The sequence below is a fragment of the Mirounga angustirostris genome, unplaced genomic scaffold (genome assembly GCF_029215605.1).
Source record: "Mirounga angustirostris isolate CCGP_5_RB_7025 unplaced genomic scaffold, mMirAng1.0.hap1 SCAF_16, whole genome shotgun sequence".
Lineage (NCBI taxonomy): Eukaryota > Metazoa > Chordata > Mammalia > Carnivora > Phocidae > Mirounga > Mirounga angustirostris.
In genome coordinates, this window is record NW_026991724.1 from 40,019,039 (window position 1) to 40,039,212 (window position 20,174).

At 52.4% G+C, this 20,174-nt stretch overlaps 1 protein-coding gene across 4 annotated transcripts in view; it reads right to left on the reverse strand.

Moving 5' to 3' along the window:
- TSHZ3 (teashirt zinc finger homeobox 3) overlaps positions 1-7,492 on the reverse strand; it is a 101,995-nt gene extending 94,503 nt beyond the window's left edge. For 3 of the 4 annotated variants that reach the window (XR_010408161.1, XR_010408162.1, XM_045891196.3), the window contains exon 1: positions 6,233-6,737. Coding sequence is in view for 1 of the 4 variants with exons in the window: in XM_045891196.3 (XP_045747152.2) it covers positions 6,233-6,272 (40 nt within the window). In the remaining 3 variants the exon portion in view is untranslated. Of the gene's footprint in view, positions 1-6,232 lie in introns of all 4 variants that reach the window. The other variant, XR_010408163.1, reaches the window with a different exon arrangement.
- Between the last annotated feature and the right edge of the window lie 12,682 nt (positions 7,493-20,174).

Consider the following 20,174-nt stretch of genomic DNA (forward strand, 5'->3'; position numbering starts at 1 on the left):
TTCCCAAAGGAAGGGGACCAAGAATATGATGACAAGGAGTTGGTAAGTTCTTTGCTTTGGCGCCCTCCCCCTGAAGACAATCTGAACTTACACTGTTTCCCCAACAGCTGTTCTGGATGAAGAAAACACAGTCATAATTAATAACATGTGTCCTGACAATATGAATTAATAATTTATCATTAAGCCCAAACAAATTGAAATTATTCTTCAAGAGCCACACCTTTGCACATCTAAGAAAACAAGGTAAGAAGATGGTCAAAAAGTCCAGGTAACGTGACCTTTGGAGAAATGCCTCCTCAGCCCCCCCCTCCCCCCCACCGATACATCTCTTGGGCCACTCTTGCTGAAATACTAAAATAATTTACAGAATTGAAAGTAATTAAACCCAAGAATCTAAGTGCTGATCAAATCAAGTGTATGTGCTCGAAATGTCTTCTTTTTTAAATGGGGCTTATAAAATATTCAATATTTGGTCAAGGACACTATGTAATCTTTCTAATAAAGATTCCTAAACCTAGAGTATGACAGTTGTTGAGGCAAGTGGTCATAAGCAGATTATGCTCTATTACTGTCTCTCCCTTTTTTTTTATTTCCAAAAATGCATAGCATTATTCTGGTTACAAACAGTAAACTGAATTTTTACATCCACATTTAATGTAATTGTTTACCAATGTTGAAAAACTAGAGAAAGCTACCAAGTCTATGTAGCCATCCCTTGCAATTCAGGTAAAAAAAAAAAAAAATCTAGAAGGAAAATAAAAAAAAAACATATTCATAGCCATTGTTTAGTAGGATTTAAAAATTAATTTAATGACTAACTGCAAATACTGGAAACTAGAATTAATCTGTCTGGATTTTTTTTAAAGGCTTACAGACATTTAAATGCATGTATCGGGACACTTTATCAACCTAACATAAAATTGTCATCTTATCTTATTATATGACTATTTTATGCATGTGTCAAAGAATTTAAAAATGACTGCCTGTCTATTGAGTCTAATTACAACTGCACATTATCTGTCTAGATGTACCAGTCCATATCATTGTTACCAAATACAATATATTGTATTCACCTTTCATTTTTAACTTCAGACAGAGAAACCACAATTTGGAGCATGACTAAAATACACACACACACGCACACACACACACGCGCGCACACACACACATACACGTGCCGCCGTGACACCTGAGAGGGTCTGGGGTAAGTGATGGCACCGCTATGTGCTGTCCTGTTTCCCTCCATGGGCTGTGGGAAAACGCTACAGGGGTGTTACGAGACAGCTTCTTTGAAAGAAAGGCCCATCTACCTAACTGGGCTGCACACTAACATAGAAGGGGGGACACACACCCTACTTCTTTTTTTTTTCTTTTTTCTTTCTCTTTTCTTTTTTTTTTTTTTTTTAACTACCAGACTAAAGCTATTTTTATAGTTTGTCCAGTGACAGGCAGGAATAAAAATGGGCCAGCAGGAAAGCCTCACAAACTGCACTCAGAATAACTGTGACCTGCTCACGTCCGTGGATTAACATGGGTGTTGTACACCAGGATGGGGATTCCGCTCCTGTCCCTTCTGCTCCCCTGCCTATGACTGCAGCCCTCGCCTCAGCCTGGCTCGGCCACCACCGGTGTGAAAGGAGAAGCCCCCAACATGGTGGAGTCACTTTGCCCTCAAGAAGGTGATCCTTCTCCTTCCAGAAACCCCAGGAGTAGAAGTGGGGAGGGGAGGAAGTAAGGGCTTTAATTCTGGGACCTCACCTGGGCTTCCCCCGGCGTCCCCAGGGCCCTGAGCAGTCACCTTTTATTCTGATCGCTTTACAGAACAATCTTTGGTAAAAAGAGGGAAAAGGCAGACGGGTGAGACAATTTGGGGAAGAGCTGCTGATACGTCAGTTATTGACTATCGCTCGCTTATGAGCGCGCTCAAGGCAACGCTGAGAACAAAATGACAACATCCACCGCTCACAATCAAGTGTGGCCCTGGAGAGCACTGAAGCCCTAACTGACAGTTGTCAAGATAATGGGGGCACAGCAGCTGATTCTGGAAGATTCTCTTCCCTAGGTGGATGTCCAGGGGGATACCCTTGCCTCCTGCCCTCTTTGTTTCTCTCCTTCATCTTCTTGATTTTCCTTTTTAAAATGTGCATTGTTCCTCCACATTTTGTAGGAAAATGGGGGGCGGGGGGGCGGATCACAGAGCAGCCCGAACCAGTCATCTTGTCACCTTGCTACAGGGCAGAATACCTGTCCAAAGGAGAAATGTGCGGCAAGCTTGAGAGCGAATATGTTCCCAGGGCTACTGCCGAAACGCCCTCCTGAATGCTTCACGTGCCTCCGACAGAGGAGAGGAGCTGCCCAGTGTGTGGACGGGCCTTACGAAGGCCCGGACCACAGTACATGGGCAGCACCAGGCGCACTACGTTTTAGGCATACCCAAACCCACTGGCACTGCGAACCCCCTCTGCTTTGCCACTGCAAGCCCATCCTGCCCCCCAGGGCCCCACAGTGATCTGGAACACCAGCAGAACCTAAGGGATTCAAACCACTTTTACAAAAATCAAGATGCTTAAAGGTTCCCCCTCTTGATGTGACCACCCAAGAACTCCTTAGAAGATTATTCTCTTTCAACGAGTAAGACTCGAAAGGTCAATAGCAAGTTGTTCACTGAGGATTTTTTTTTTTGCAAGTTGAGGCAATTTTTTTTTAAGACTGTACAGTTCCCTCCCCCCCAGAAAATGGATATGAATGGATAAAATGTTATTTGTTATGAAATACTGCTCTCATTTTTTTTTTTCTGGTATCTTCAAAAAACACTCGTTTAAAAAAAAAAAAAAATCACGCCCAGGTAAGAGTCCCGTTTTGAGCAAGGGACAATGGTCATCTTGCCTGAAGGACACTGGCCTCTCCAACCCTCTTACTCTGAGGCAGCAACATCTGGCCAGCACGAATGTATGGCCCTTTGAAATGACACGCCTGGAGAAAGGACACTCCTGCCCAGGTTTCTCTTCGGCAGGTGAAGAAACGTCTCTCTCCCTTTGAGAACAGACACGAAGCCATGCATAATTTCTATCAAAAAAAAAAAAAAGAAAGAAAATCCTAAAGTACAGAAATACGTCTTTTCAGGGATTCTTGGAGGCTGCTCTGGCCTTCTGGAGAGCAATGTTACATTTGGCCTAGATATGAAGACTATGTGCACCTGTCTGCTATGTCTGCAAGCTCTACCCAGCTCTCAGCCCTTTGTGGTTGTTATTCTACCCCAGACCATTAAAAGGGCCCTAATTCCTATGACATGATTATCCAGGTACCAAAGCCCATTTGTCACCTGCAGCAGAAAATTGAGTTAATGCACAACTAAAGGCAGCCAGGACTGTGTAATATCAACTTGATTACATCAAACTAGCTGCAAACCTAATTCTGCTGGATGACACTGCGTCGAGCTTGTCATCTCCAATCATTAAAGCTGTCAGGAATCCATCAGGTTTACAGCTAATTAGGTGAACACTAATGAAGCTGGCAAAACAACTTTTCTTTTTTTATGGCTGAGCGGACCTTTCAGTTTGGAGGGGAAAAAAAATTCTCGAGTATTCTCAAGGTTGCTGGGGACTGGATTTCCAGTTACCAATCAGCAGACATCTTTCTTTTTCCCACTCTCTATCAGTGCAAAGCAATCAATTTGTCATCACTCCCAGGATGCCACAAAAGCAGGCATGAACCTTATAACTTGCAGCTGTGAGAACTAAAAACAGGAGGGAAAAAAATGGGAAGTTTCTCGTGCACCCAAACCAACCAACAAACAAAAACCTCAGGCAGCTCACTTGCTGGCCTGGGAATACTTAGCACCGGCCTAAATGTGGAGGGTTCTTTTTTTTTTCTTCCTTTTTTTTTTTTATCCCTCCCCTCTTCTTAAATAAGTAGCCCTTCAGACATTCTCCACCCCCTCCTCCACACGTCCATTAGGCAGAGGCATTCTGATAAAGTAAATCCAAAACCCGGGTATGGGAAAGAAAGAAAGCACTCACGCTGCCAACTTCTGATTGACCATTAAGCTATTGATGAATGTGCCTGTCAGGAGAGAGACAATTAAATCAAATATGAAACAAAGTCGTTTTGACGGGTCATTTTGATAGAGCAAAACCATTCTTCCATCTCCTATTAGCCGGGCAGTCAAGTTTTTATATAATGAATATTTCTTAACTGACCTGATATTTCCTGGCTGGCTTTTTAAAAGGTGCAAGAAGGTTAGTGAACAGGTTGCTTTAAAAATAAATAAATAAATAAAATCAACAGTACATTTCCCCCTTCGCTAATATTTTTAGCAGAAAGTTATCCTGTAAGAGTCTCAGATTGGCAAGGTGGAGGAGAAAAGATGAAGCAACCGTAGAGAGAGTTCTAAACTAAATGTAAAGATGTAATCACATATGGTTCATTTGATTGAGGCACACAGATACCTTAAAATGTGCATCCAAAAAGGAAAGAAAAAATTTAAAAGACTGGAAGAAGCCCAAGACACTCCTACTGCCCAACTTTGTGAAGGAGTCCTCCAAACTTTTAGAGTTTATTTTGGGTAGATAAGCTCATTGCTTGAGCTTGGAATTTAAAGGAGAAAGTGGGATGGGCAAGAAGCATCAGCCAGGAGGTGACCTGAGTGGCAGCACCCTCCCTAGAACCACCGCTGGGATTTTCAAACTTCCTAAATTTGGGCAACACTGAGGACAGAGAGCAAAACCTGCATTATATGCCCCCAAACCACGTCCGTTTTCTTCGAGGATTTTCTTAAGACATGAACAAGAAAGTACATTTTCTGGAAGAAGAAAGAAGAGTGTTCCCTCTGTGTGACCCTGTGTAAGAAGACTCTGGTTCAGAGTGCAGCCAATGTGTGAGCTCCATGGGCACTGCCCGCTCACATGATGGAAATGACCATCACCGTCACCCCCAGGGCTGCCACAGGCACTCAGGGGCAGCATGGGCACAATGCCCTCATCCAAGAAGGGCGCCAGGCAATGCCCTGACCCTTCCCTCTGCTCTCCCTTCTTCCACCAAAAGAGAAGAACAGAAAAGAAAAGAAATGAACCTCCACTTAACGCTCCCGTTCAGGCAGCATCTGAACCTCTGCACATCTGAGTGTTACTCATATCAAAATACATCCCGTCCATATGTGGTCCTCTCAGCAATCCGTCCCAAAATCCCGAAGTTGCACGGACAGGGCCCTAGTGACGTCACAGAGCTTGGCCTCACCACTGCGAGTGATTTATTGATGTTTATTGGGAATGAATAGATCAAAGGCAGCAGCATGACGGGCGATCAATCAGTCATCAAATCAAGGGTGGCAAAGGGCCAGAAACCCTTCTTCCAGGCAACATGCCCCCAACTGACATTATTGCAAAATAATGTTATGTGTGTGGGTTTTGTTTTGTTTTCAATGATGCTTTTTCCAGAAAAGAGAAAAAAAATCGACTCAGTCTTAACAGGAGTTGACACTCCTGGCAAAAAAAAAGGGGGGGGGGAGGGGGGAGTACATAGACACGTCCCAGAACTAAGTGCTAGGAGGAGATGAGGGTGGGAGAAGCAGTGGAAGGAGGGGGTGGGGGGTAAGGGAAAACAAACACGGATAGAGAGAACGCCAGCATCTAACATTGACTTGACAGTCATCTGACAATACCCAGACCCTGTGCGCTCTGGCTTCCACCGCTTGCCCGCGTTGGGCCCAATAAATGAAGAATCAATCGGATTAGCAGTTAAGGTGGCCGAAGGGACCCGCTCGCTCACTCGCTGGCTCTCTTTCGCTCGGCAGACACCGGGGCTGTCCCCCGCCGGCCGGCCGCGGGAGGACACGGAAGGTGTCCCAGGGAACTCAGGTGACCCCGCCCGCCCCCCACAGAAAGAGACCGAAAAGGGCTCCTTCCCATCCCCTCCGCAGCCGGGGAGCTGAAGAGGCAGGGACCCAGCCCGGCTCAGTTGGCCCCGAGCGCGCGCGGCTCCCGAAGTGGGTGCGAACCGGAGCAGGGCGAGCGCGGCGGGGCGTCCGGGGGGCGCCCGGGACGCGAGGCGGGCGCACGCACCCAGAGAGCAGAGCAGCGAGCGAGCCTGGCGCCCCGGAGTTACTCTGCGCGGGCAGAAGGAGAGAGGCGAGGAGTGGGGCGAAGAGCGGGGTGGCCGCCGGCCGGAGGCGCACCGCGGCGAGAGGAGGAAGAGGAGGAGGAGGAGAGGAGGAGGAAGGGGAAGCGGCTCGTACCTGCTGCGCGCCGGGGCGCCTGCTGCTTCCTCCTCGGCATGATGCTCCTCCGGCGACTGCCACTGCCGCCGCCGCCGCCGCCGCCGCTGCCGGGCTGAGGAGAGGGAGGGAGGGGCGGCGGGCCCGCGGGGGGGGCGAGGCGGGCCGGCTCTCAGCCTCCCCCCCGGAGAGCGGCCGCCCGCAGGATGCTGCTGCGCCCCGGCTCTCCGCGTCCCCCCCTCTCCGCGCTCCGCCGCGATCCCCGAACGTGCGGAGGGAAGAAGGAGGGCGGGCGAGGGAGGCGCGGGGAGGGAGGAGCGCGGGGGGGAGGAGGAGGCAGAGGAGGAGGAGGTGGTGGAGGAGGAGGAGGAGGAGGAGGAGGATCGCGCTGCCGGCGGAATGGGAAGTTTGACAAATCGCTCCAGAGGCCCGAGGAGGAGGGGGCGGGGAGGAACGGCGGCCCTGCCCCCCCCCCGCCCCGTCCCCAGACGAGGTGCGCGGGGTTCGGGGCCGGGGGGCGGGGAGAGGGGGAGAAGGCGGGCAGAGGGGTGGGAGGAGGAGCGCGGGAGCGGCCCCGGCCGGTCCTGCCCCGGCCCCCGCCCCCGGGCAGGGGGTCACGGCATCCGGGGGGGGCGCTCAGCCGCCGCCGCGGCCCGGGGCTCAGCGGTCCAGTCTTCTGCCCGCGGCTCGGCTGGAGCGGCGGCGTCGGCAACAGGCAAGCTTAAAGGAAAAGGAGATGATCGTGTCACTCGCCCGCCCGCGGGGGCGCGGCGCCCCCGCTCCCGGCCCCGGGCCTGTCTAGGACCCCCGCCCCGTCCGGGGAGGGGGTGCCGCCCCTCCGCCCCCGCCCAGTGCGCGCACGCAGGGGCGCGGCGCCGGCCCGGCCCAGCTCGTCCCGGGGCGCTCGCTTACCCCCGCCCGCCCGGCTTCCCCACCCGGCCTCGCCCCCTGGCCGCCCCCCGCTGCCCCGCCCGAGCCGCACTCCTCTCCACCCCGCCGCGTCCAAAGCCCCCAGCTCGCTCCCCGGGCCTGGGCCCGCGCCCCCCCGGGGATGCCAGGGCCCGCGGGCGGGCGCCGGCGCCCTCGAGGGAGGAGGCGGGCGCGGGCCGGAGTGGGTGGGGGCTACTCTCAGACCCCGCGCCACCCGGGCTCCTCCCCCGGGACCCGCCGCCGCCACTTCCCCCAATTTTTTTTTCCCGGGCAAACTTTCCCGGGCCCGTCCCGGGGGTCGGCGTGGGAGAGGGTGCCTCCAAGTTTCCTCTTCTGCCTGGGAAGATCGCGGTCCCTCCACCCCCACCCCGTCCCTCGCCCCTTAGGCGCCGGGCCGCGCCCCCCACCCCTAGGGCTGGCAGAACCGAGGGCGGGACGGGGGCGGGGGAAGGAACTCGGGCTCCCAAGCCCATCCCCCGCCCCGGGGCGCCCCGGAAAGGGGGCCACCGCGCCCAGCGCCGGGCTTGCCAGCAGTACTGGGCGAAAAGAATTGATTATTGATTGGGTGATTGGGGTCGCCGAGGCGCCGAGCGGGCCGCGAAGAGGGGGAGCTGGCGGGGCTGCCTTGGCGGCAGGCCGACGCGGCCTCACTTACGGGCGGCCGCGAGGGCGCGGGTGGGCCGGAGCTCATTGGGACGACCCCCGGGCGGCGGCGGCTGAGCGGGAGCCGGAGCGGCGCGGGCGGCGGCGCATCGATGCGCTGCGGGCTCGATTGCGTCTCCCTGGGCCAGCTCTTGGGCCGGGAATGGGGCGGCCGCGGCGGGGCTGGCTCCGGGCGCTGCCGGGCGGTGGTGGTGGGGGTGCGGGGGCGGCCGCCAGACCCACGGTCCCCGAGGTGGCGCTGCTCCTGGGCGCGCCGGCTGGGGCCCGGGGGCTCCCTTGGGCCCCGCGTCAGATAGTCCCGGCGAGGGCCAGAGCCCCGCGCCCTGGGACTGGCTGCCTGAGCGTTCCCGGAGCTGCAAACCCCGGCCTTCTTCCTTCCTTTTTTCCTTCCTTCCTTCTTTCCTTCCTTCCTTTTTTTTTTTTTTTAATATTTCCTTTTCTTGTGTTTCTTTTCCCCTTTTCTTCTGCCCCTTCTCTATCTTTTTTCTTTGTGGTTGTTTATGCAAGTTTGTTTTAAAAGTTCACAGGCATGCTTTCTTTTCTTTTAGACCAGGAGACCGTGATCTCACCCAGACGGTAAGATCAAAAGTCTCCGCTCGCCCCCAGCCTGCGGGCTTGGGCTCAGTCCAGACGCCTCCTTGAATGCAGATGTGCCGCTGCCGTCCTCCCGGGCTATAAAGCCGCCTCCAGCGCCTTCGCGCGCGCAGGAGCGCTCGGAGTTGCGGGGTGCGGACCCCGGGCGTTTGCGGGGGAGTCGGAGTCAGGCTGCGGCTGGGCTCCGGGGCTGGTCGTGTGTGTGGCGGACTCGGGGGCGGGGGCGCGGCGAGCAGTTGGTGCCTGCGGCCACAGAGGCTAGAGAGACTGCCCCTCCAGGCCCGGGAGACGCGGCCGTGGGGCGTGAAACGCTTCTTGCGAACGAGGAAACGGTGAGTTGGCAAACGCCGCCCGCGGCCTCTCGGTTCTGGTCGCGGCGCTGGGAGCCTCTTGCCTGGAGGAGGGTAGGCGCCGCGCGAGGTCAGCTCCTGCCTGCCCCCGGCTCACCTTCCCAAAGCGGAGCGCCCACTTAAGCGCGCCGGTAGTGATGGGTGCACAGCGCTGGGCGCCGCGCACGGAAGGTTGAGAGTTTCGCCCTGGCTTATGCTCCCCCTCCTCCTTTCCTTCCCCGCGCTGCTCTCCAAACCTCGTTCCCTCCACCCCCTCCCCCTGCGGGCCGCGGCCTGAGCTCGGGTCTCCGAGTCCCCCGCAGCCACCGCCGGATCGCTACCTCGCCCTCCCCCGCTCAGACGCCGCGCGCGGTGCGATCCGCCCTAACATCTGTCCGTCCAACCATTGGCGCATCCATCAGTGTCAATGAGCTGCACATCGTAGCGACAGCCCATCACGCGCAACACGGGCTATGCGGAGTGCATACTGCGACCGCGCTGCCTTGCACGGACACTCAAACAGGGTTCTGGCCCGGCGTGGCACAGCCTGGAACCCTGATCTCTGCGGTGTTCTTTTAACCATACGCACCCCCTTTAATACCAAGACCTCAAAACGGGACTAGTCTTGCAGGTCGTCCTAGGAATGGGACAGATGGAGAGGGACACTGTCAACCTGGCCCTTGCAATTCCAAGTTCTCTTTGCCCCTTTTCTGTGGACTGGGTGTGGCGTAGGAGAAAAGGAAGGGAGGCTTCCCAAATCAGCACCAAGCACAGTATGTACCTGAATGCAGGGGCTTAAATAACGCTTCAGCTGGGCCGAATCTGGGGCAGATCTTAGCCAGAAGGTCTAAAGCTAAAACTTTGCCAGGCCCCACCTGGCTGCTGCCTGACACGGACTGGCAGCGAGGAGCCAGAGAGGGGGAAGAAAACGCGGATCCCAGGCAAAACCGGGGACTCGGTTTAGGGAGAACTGATGTCCGCGTAGCAGCAAGTCTGTAATTCACATGTTATTTACAGAGGGAGAAAGGGCAGGGCCATATGTTTGAGAAGCCAGAGCTTTGCGGTAGTTCCCGGCGCCATTCTCCAAGAATGCTGACCTCCGCTGTGGTTGCAAGTTCCCCTGCCCACACCTACTCCCCCACCCCACTGTCCAGAGGACAAATATCTTCATATATGTGCCTGATCAGTTTGGCCAGGCCAAAGGGTCTGTCTTGTCCTCCCCCTAAGAAGTTCAGGGGAAGGGCGCACGGAGGACCTACTGCTCGGACATCTGCGGGGTGGCTGTACCCGGCATTTTACCTGACTTTATTCCTACTGCAAATATTTCTGTCCGGGTGTCTGGTGAGTTCTGCCCCCTCAAGAGTCGACTACAGGAGCGGTTCAAAACCTGTGCTTGTCTTCGTTCCGCGATTCGCGAGTTAGAAGGGATTCAGGAGCCGCTCTCCGGCAAGCGCCGGGAGCCGAGGTCTGCGCGGTTCGGGAGGAGGCCGGAGAGACGGCCACAGCGGCGCACACAGGGGCTCCTTCCTGCGGGAAGGAGGGACCGCACTCCAGGGTGTGCGGCCGGACCGTATTCACGCTAGACTGAAGGGCGGAAAAGCTGGCGCCCAGCGGAGGAGCTAAAATTCTGCAGAAGGTAACACTGTAGAAATCTTTCTACCCCACTCTGAGGAGTTGCAGATACCTCTGAAAAGCAACAGCAAACTTCCGCTCCCTCGCAGGTACCTGGTTCACTTAGCCGAGTGAGTCACGCAAAAAAGTAACCCCCTAGGCCAGTTAGAGGCTCCCACTTTTGGGAGGTGCCGCTTTCCTGGGATTTTTTTAAATCTCTGAAAACAAAAGAAGGACAAGTGGGCTGAGGAGCAGTGGAGCGACACATCGAAATGCTCAATGGCCAACGCCCTTAGGAGAAACTGGGGGCTCCCACTGCGGCTAGGTGGCTCACCCGGCAGCGGGGTGGTCACGTTTATGAGCCCAGAAAATTCCCAGGGGCCATGAAGACAATTCCTGAGCCCCAAGATTGCGACTTGGGCCCAGTGGTACCCTGCTTCTCCTCCGCAGCGGTGCGCTGAGCCCTGTTCAGTGCAAATCCTCCCAAGTGCCAGTTCTTCAGGTCAGGGGTTAGAAATGTGATTCCAACCTTTTGAGCTCTGAGAGCTGCAGGCCCTAGTCCCGGGGCCTACCTGCTTGGGTCTGCCCGGCGGGGGGCCGGGGGGAGGGAGCCTTCCTGCACTTGGCTAACCCGAGTCCCACCCGGTGGAGTTCAAAAGAAAAAAAAGTCAAACGCAGGCCTGGCTGGGAACAAGTGTGTGGTGGAGGGGCAGGGAGCTGGCCTGAAACAAGCCTCTCAAGAGCAAGGAAGTAGGAGGTGGGGAAGCAGCAGCCTGGTTAGTGCCGCCGCCGGGAGGCAGCCGAGGTTGTGTTCAAGGTGCAATTGAGGCCAGTGGGTGACAGTCCCCCTGAACGGAGGAAGGCCAAGGTTTGTCCTCATTTGGGATGGCCACAGAGGGACATGCTACAGGAAAGAAGGCGTCCTTTAAGCTGCCAGTCCAGGGCGGATAGCCAGGGTAGGCCAAGGTCCCAGGAACTTAGGGGCCTAAACCCAGGCCATGAAGAGGGGTTCTCTGTGCCCTTGGGGAAGAACAGGCTACTTGGAGGGACAAGGCACGCTGGGTGGAACCCACAGGAAGCCTGAACCCCCCCCCATTTCGTGGTGTGAAGGCATCAGGCCCGGTGGAGGGCCTTTGGGGAGCCCACTGACTGCCCAGCAATGCCAAGAGAGGTGGAACCAAGTGCTCTTCCTACCTGTACCTCCCTGGAATGCTGGCCTCGGGGCTGCCCCCTTACACACTCTTCCTCACACTACTGTCTGGGCTAGGCAAAGGAAGTCCCCGTGATGCAGAGAAGCTGCCGGCCTCCACCTGCACACTTCAACCAGGATCTGAGCCCAGGACCTCAGCCCCTGCCTAAGCGCTAGAGATTTGGACCCTGGGGCCAGGCCCTCGCCAGGCGATAAACTGTTTGCTAAAAGTGCATTTACACAGCAGCGAAGTTTGTTTCCCTTTTTCCGGTAGCTTTGTTTCAACGAACCAGATGTTTTGTCTGTAAATTCTCCCAAGAACTTTTACAGTTTTGACGTGAAATAAACCTTTGAAAATCGGAGCAGTATATTAATGCCACTTCTGTGGGGCCTTGCGGGGGCGGGGGGTGCATCAGGCATGCCTGGATGTGAGCTGGGGTGGATGGATATGAGGGGGGCAGATAAGTTTCGAAGAAAAGTAGGAGACAGCTGTCTCCCAAGGTCAAGAATTGGTGTTGGGGCATGAAGCACCCCCCCAACACACACACAGGGGTATACATGCTCCTACCCCTTCCCCTCCTGGGCTTTACTACTTTGCAAATTTCTTGTAGCTGGGAGCAGAGTGGTCTGGTCCAGTTTTCCCAACTATGCGCACTGTATCCCCACCATTCCCAGGAGGAACCACTGGACTGCAAGGCCTGTGGTCTTCTCTGGCCAGGCATGATGTCCCTGGTCTTTTGGGGAAGGGGCAGAGCAAGGGGGCCCCAGGCACACCCTGAACTGCCAGCTGACCGGACCTAGAGAACTCTGGATGGAAACTAACCTGGCCAAGCCACTTAGGAAGTGAGGGCCGGCAGGTCCCCCTCCTCAATGCCTCACTTTTATGGACTCGAAATTTCCAGGCAGTTATAAATGTGTTAAAACAAAAAAGAAAACTATATACCTAACAGGGAGGGAGGGAACACGGTTATCCGAGGGGATCAGGTCTTCCTACATACCCATCTCCTGGTTGGGTGATTCCTAGGGACCACTTTCTCCAGTTTCCTAAGAGGGGCTGGGAATCACACCCCCCCCCCAGCTTGCCTGTGCTCTCAATCTAGCATCTTCAGATTTGGAGGGTTCAATGTGGACCTCACTCCCCTTTCTTCCGTAATTATTTTTCGAGCTCAATCATCTACGGAACTTTCAAAAACTTTTTTTTTTAGGAGACCTACAATTTAATAAAGAAAATATGTCTTTGTGTTTCGGTCTAAAGAGGACACATACACATTAAGTCTACTTCGGAGGGAGCAATTACTGACGAAATGCCCTTCGGTCCAATCTCACCCGCCTACTTTGACTTGCGCGGGGAATTTCCCAAATTACTCGCTGCGGAGTGGCATGGTTTTTTCCCACTCCGGATGAAATGGATTTTTGGAAACCATCTGGGTAGAGCTTTAAAAAAAACAGAAACAAAAAACTACCCTGGAGATGGGTGCAGCCGCGGTGGGGCTCACCTCTGGCTGGAAGGGAGCCGCACTTCGCTAGATGGGAAGCAGAAGTGCCCATCTCTTCCCGCCTATACAAGAGCTGCCCCGCAGGAGTCGTGTATCTAAATCAATGCCAGGGCAGCCCAATGCGAGGCTGTATTCAGGCTCCTATGCAGGAACCCTAGGAGGAGGAGGAGGAGGAGGAGGAGGAGGAGGAGGAGGAGGAGGAGGAGGAGGAGGAGGAGGAGGAGGAGGGGGAGGAGGTCTCAGATATCAAACCACCCGCTCTTCCCTCTTCGCAGACCAGACAGCCCAGCTTTGCATGCCTGGTGACCTCATTAACTAGCTAGAGAATTTGCAAGAGGAGGAAGAATCTCGTTTCCTTTTCTCTTTCCCTATATCGCTCTTCTTTTCTGTCATACACATTATGGTTTTGTGTTCCTCCCTGAATTTACAAACGGGAAAGACCGAGGGCAATTCTCAGTAGGACAGGTACAAGAGAGAGGGGCATTGGGCTGGGTCTTCGTTCTTTCTCATTTTTTTATTTCTTGGGGCTTGGTGCCTATCTCCAGGATATCCAGCATAGGAGAGCTGGAGTTCTTTGGGATGAGGTTGTCAGGAGGGTCAGATTCTTTGTATGCAGGTAGTCTGACCTCAGAGGCTCTGACAGCTCCAGGATTTTCCCCCTCTGCAGAGAAGCTCTGAATTCTTCCTTCTGTCTTCCTCTTTCTGACACTTCTCTTTCCCCCCATCTCTTTCATCTTCTTTCTTCCTTCCTCCTCCTTTCTCCGGTTGTTTTTTTGTGTTTCCTCTTCTATCAGTTCCTCCCCAACCCCCACAAGAATTCGCAAAAGTTCTCTATTTCGGGTCGACTGAGCGCTCACCCCAAAGAGGTCGAGTCCTCGTCTCTGTGGCAGGGGCGGCCACCCGAGGCACAGTTCGCGAGGGAGCGAGGTAGTTTGTAGTCCCTGCAGCTTTTTAGGTGGGGGTGGGGGAGGTCAGAAATAGGTTGACACTTGGTTTAAAATAAAAGAACATGTTAAGAAGTTTCAAAGCTGCCAATAAAACCCTTTAAGTGGCTTGTGATTCAGTGCCTGGAGTTACGACGATGGCATTGGTAAATGACTCCGATGCCCAAAGAAAAATATTACAAATGCCGCTGTCTCGGCCACCAATCGGGCGCCGCTCTCCCGCGCGGGCGGTGGCTCCTCTCCGGCGCGGAGGGCACCCGCATTTGCATGATAAATTGACCAGACTGGCGGCAGCCAATGAAATATTCAAATTAGGCCGGGGGGTTAGGGGTGGAGTCCCTGAGGCTCCCCCTGGAGCCCGCCTCGGGAGCTCGCAGTACCACCTCTCCATCAGCGCCCTCTAGAGGTGGGCTATGGGGGGGGGGCGGTCGCTCCAGCCCCAGGGATGATGAGTAGGGAGGGAGTTGGGACAGGGAGGTTGCCGGTTCAGGGTGCTCTCAGGGCTGGCCTCCTGGACTAGGTGCACTGTGGTGTCCGTGGACATCTTGCACTTGGATATGTTGGTGGATTGCAGAGGCAGGTGGTGACCCCTGAAGAAGGGGTTTAGAAGAGCTCTACCCCTTCACCCCAACCCCCCTTTCCTAGGTTCTCCTAACCCAGCTAAAGTTAAAAGAGCATGGATGCTCCATTGACTTAGTTTCAAGACAAGACCCTTAACCACCCAAGTCCTTGATACCTTCACCAAAGCCCTGCTATATTGAAGTTCTGGAGCCAACAAGTTCAACTCGCCCTAAACAGAGAACTGTGTGCCCACGCAGGCCCCAAAGCCCAGGGCGCTGGACACTAGGACAAGGTTGGGGCACCGCAGAGCCTGTGCCCTGCCTGGGGCCTCAGACCTTTGCTAGGCTGTGGGAACCTGGCTCCTGGGAAGAGCTGGCCATGTTAGTATGCTGATGATAGTCCTCAGCAGGCAGAGCTCCTCCCCTGGGAAAACTCGTCCTGGAGAAAGTGCCCAGACCTCCAGGCAGGAGCTCCTATGAATGTGCAAAGGCATGCCTGAAGGGAGGTGTGCACAGCTTGTAGATGGCCAGCCGGGAGAGGTGTGGAAATCAGTGTGAGTGTGCAAGTGCACATAGAAGGGACGGGCTTGACCTCTGGCTGTGCAGGAAAACAGGACTCCACAGGCACCAGGTGAGCTGGCCTCCTGGCCTGGCTCCTCCTTGTGGCTCCAGACTTAGCAGAGGGCTTTGCACAAACTACTGAGTTGGCTTCTGCCAAGGACCAAGGGATATCTCTTGTCCCCGGAGCCTCTCTCCCCTTCCCCCCACCCCATAGCCCATCCTGTGCCAAGCACTGTGGGGCCTGACCACCCAACCCCTGCAGCCTTATTTTTAGAATACAGAGTTTTTAGAAGTTCAGTTGTCTTTCCCTGGTGCGGCCTGGTGAGAATGTTGTTCTTTTTCCGTCTTAACAGGACTTAGACTAGGTCCCAGCCAAAAACTGCTGGGCGGTGGTGTGTGTGTGTGTGGGGGGGGGGTGCTTGATCTCCACCCTTCCTCCCAACCAAAAGATGGTCAAGCTGAAGGGAAGTCTGAGTTCCTGCCCAAAGAGCCTTCTAGCTACCTCTCTAGGAGACACTCAGCTCAGGCAGTCATCTGTAGGGGGTGAGGGGCAAGGGAGATGATGGGGAGGTGGGGGCAGGTGGTGTTATCAGAGCCTGGCCCCAGGCTGGCCAACTAAGGTTTGTAAATGCACGTAGAAAAAAAAATAGTAGCTACTGAATACAAATTTGAGAGACACCAGATTTGACTTTTGATCACCTTAAAGATGTTACAAACACCTTCAAAATATATTGCCCAAATAGGGGCATTGAATTGTAAAGAAGCCTTTTTCATCATTTAAGGTTTTTTAGGAATGTTTTCGCTAAAGAGAAGGTGCTTGCTGGGAATGCACAGGAGAATAGCTGGTGATGGGCCGGGTTCAGGTATAAGAAGGACCTCCCTGCTTGGGAAAGAATCCTCAGTCCCAGCCCCCTTGAATGCCTGGGGTTAAGGTTCCCACTAGGAGAAAGCCTGTTGTCCCAAGGCAGTGAGGGCAGGCATAGGAAGGGGGCAGGCCGTCCTAAAGGTTTGGCTTACCTGGCAGGACAAGGAGGCCTCCCTTCTGAGCCCACAAATCCTCCTTACTCCTCCTCCGGCCTCACCTGTTGGCCAGGACAAATGAGACTTGAAAATGGGCCAGAGTCATTCTCCAACAGTGAAATTTGTCAAGGAGTCACTCCTGTCTCAAATGTCCAGAAATGCAAGCTGCTCCATCTTGAGGATGGCGCTATCTAGGGCACGTCGTTGAGAGTCAAGAAGGTAGACAGTAAAGGTTAGAAAGCGGAGAGTTGGCTCTCCAGCCCAGCACCTAGTCCTACCTGAAGCGGACGAGGCACAAGGAATGAGGGGGCAAAAGTTGGAAGAAATGAGGGAGAGCAACTAGCTGGTGTCTCTTAGGAGTGAAATAGTAGTGGGCAGCATAGAAGGGTCAAACACACGGTGGTGGGTATGAGGTGGGTGTGCACATGTGTACTTGGCAGGTGAATGTGACTTCTGATCTTGTGATGCAGGGCCGGGGCTCATGACCCAGGCAGATCCCCCCCCACCCCTCATTCAGCCTCATCTCCTTCACCTCTACATAGGGGCAGCTCTCTCCAGCTTAAGCAATGAGTAGGGACTCGGGGAGGAAAAATCTAATTAAAGTTGGAGATGCCCTTTGAAACCTTTTCCTCTTTGTGTACATACTGGGAGCTTTCAGGGTCAGACAGGGATTTGAAGGAGGAACGGGGTTACTAGCTGTGTGTGCCCGTGGGCAAGTCACAGTGGAGCCCACTGCCCAGGTACTAGTGAGGGTCACCTGGGCTGATGCATGTGGGTGCTTCGGTGAAGAGCTCAGCAGGAGGTAGTTGGACGACAGATGGCAGCCCCTCCTCCAGCCACTGTGCCAAGGGTAGCCCCAGGGTCAGACCTCCCTCAAGACAGGCTTATAAGTGGGGTGAGGTTGGATGCACCCCAGGATGCAAGCAGGTGCTTGGACTGGGGCGAAAAGAAAGGAAGAGGGGAGTTGCTGGAGACAGAGTGGTGGCCAGGCCTCCTGACTTTCTGGGAAGAGTGAGCATTTGCAGAGCAAATAAGGAAGATTCCTCCAGGTTTTTCCGGGAGCTAATTAAAGGAAGGGGTATGGTGAAGAGCCTCACTGATATTTCTATTTTCCCTGTTAGTAGTGACTGGAATGGGCGCCATCCAGGTCAGATGGAAAATAGAAGCCTGGAAAATCTGACACTCTCATTGATTTGCTCTCTGCCATCGCTACTCGCGAGAGGAAGAAATGTGACTTCGAAATTGCAATTAGGAACCAGCCCACTAAGGGTTCCTTGCGTGAGCTCCTGCACTGTGCCGATCACAAGCCTGCCTCTTCTCATTTCCTGAGGAAGTAGGTTCATTCATAGTTTTCAATGAAACAGGCAATGCAAATATATCATGCCTCCTCCTCCCAGTAGTGCTCATACCTGCCGGTCCCGGCACCTTCCTCTCCTTTTGGTCAGGTCTTTGAAAGCATGGCAATTTCCCCAATGTTTTGAAAGTATTAACTCCCTTTCAAACATTCTTTAACCTTTAATGTTATGTAACTTGATGAAAAGGTCATTTTGTTCTGAAGATGCAGCCGTTCCGTAATTGTTCAGCTATCAGAGTGAATTCCATCCAAATCCCAAATTCTTTAATGGGATCCAAACCACCATGCACACGCCTTTGCACACATACCCATACACTCACAACAAAACATAGATTGGTACTTTCCAATAGATGTCTATGTATATGTACATATACATGTATATATTTAAATATTTATGTCTGTGCACACACATATACTCACAGGGACTTGGAATAGGATTACTATATTCCCCCCTTCTCCAAGGAGGATACGTTCCAAGAACCCCAGTGGATGTCTGAAACTGAAAGGTAACAAACCCTGTATATCCTATGATTTTTCCTATACATGTACACTCATGATGTTTAATTTGTCAATTAGGTATAGTAAGAGATTAATGGCAATAACTAATAAAATAGAACAATTCTAACAATGTACTATCATACAAGTTATGTGAGTGTGGTCTCTCTCTCTCTCTCTCTCAAAGTGTCTGGTAGGGCTGCAGTCACCCTTCTTCTGGTGATGACGTGAGATGATAAAATGCCCCCATGATGAGATGAAGTGAGCTCAGTGATGTGGGCACTGTGACGTAGCATTAGTGACTAGGGGCCTCCTGTCCCTACATCAGCAGGATCATCTGCTTCTGGAACATGGTTGACTGCGAGTAACTGAAAACTACAGAAAGCAGAACCGTGGATAAGGGGGCTTCTGTAATGTCCCTAGTATTTTCGCAGATTGACTTCTCTGCAGGAAAATCTCTATAAAACTTACTTTTTTGGAAAGCGAAGGTGTGCTAAACATTCAATAGTAATCATTTGTTATGCACTGCACTTGTTACCGATTTCTTAAAAAAGACTTAGTCAATTTCTAATTTAACAATTCATTGCTGTCCCTGCAATAAATGCCCCCAGAGGCCTAGAAGAATTGAGATGTTTTTCCATCTGTCTTCTTATGCGGTGTCAGCTTCTCAGTGGTCCTGGGCTTTAGTAGCTCTTTCCTGCCTCTTCTCTCTTTCTAAGCTGATATATTCTTGGAAACAGAGTTCTGAGCTTGTTAAATTTACATTTAAAATGGAGTTAATAGACTCAAATAAGACTGGAAAGTATTTTCTTTTTTTTTAAGATTTTTCTATTTTATCTATTTGAGAGAGAGAGAATGAGAGACAGAGAGCATGAGAGGGAGGAGGGTCAGAGGGAGAAGCAGACTCCCCGCCGAGCAGGGAGCCCGATGCGGGACTCGATCCCGGGACTCCAGGATCATGACCTGAGCCGAAGGCAGTCGCTTAACCAACTGAGCCACCCAGGTGCCCTGGAAAGTATTTTCTGCAAGGAAACTGCGTGTGGTTGATGCCTGGACCCTATAGTGTGTATTTTCCTGACTCAAGAGGTCTTGGGCGTGGCCTCCTGCACGTCCGCTTCTGATGGTTGAATTTCTAAGACGAAAGACCTCCAGGTAAATGAGAAGCCGTTGGATAGAACAGCTCGCCTTAAGTGTGTGTAGACTGGCGTTAAGGAACAGATCTGATCTAAAGTGTAAGAGCTCAGTAAGAGCACTCTATAAGATTCATACTCATATTAAACTTAAGAGAGGGGATTGACACTTGACAAAGAATACAATGTTTCCTTAAAAGCAAATACTTCTAAAAGGCCTCTGGCTGGGTAAATGGTAATGAAGTACAGCAAAGCTGAGGACCCTCTAGATAGTCTCTCTTTAGAGCCACTCCTCCAGAATTCCTCACTCAGAATCACTCATTCCGTAGTAATGGCACCAGACTGGTTTCTGGCATTTCTCTAGAATTTGAATTATTATTATTATTATTATTATTATTATTATTATTATTTTACTTCTTACGTTTCTGTGTGTGAGATATGTTACAAATGTAGAAGCATGTGTAAATCATGTGTATGGTTTAGATAATATTATAAAATCAACAACTGGGTAACCACCACTCTATCACCAGAAGCCCCCCCAACACCTCACAATTAGAACCCCCTTTTCCGGAGGCCACTACCATGTTGACTCCTATAGTGATCACTTTATTGCCTTGCTTTGTGGTTTTAGCACTCAGGTGCACATCACTGTGTTTTTCAGCTTTACACAGGTGAAATCATATTGAATGAATTATTTTGTGTCTTGTTTCTTTCACTCAGCATGATATCTATGAGACTTAACTTGTGGATGCATGCAGTTGGTCATTTTCAAAGCCATAGACCACAAATATAGTGCAATATAGTAGGGGTTTTTTTTTTGTTGCAGTTGTTTAGCTATTATGAAAAATGCCATTGTGAACACACTTACTCATGTGTTGTGCACACGTGTGGAAGAGCCCATCTGTGATACATATATGTGAGGTCATCCGGGGTAGATCTACAACTCCCAACGGTTCTCCAAAGAGATGATGTCACTTTTCACTCCCAGAGCTCTTTTTAAGTCTTTCCATTGTTGTATCTCCTTGTCAGCCTATGATATTATTAGTTTTATTTTTCCCTCGTTTTTCATGCTTCCTAATCTAGGGGT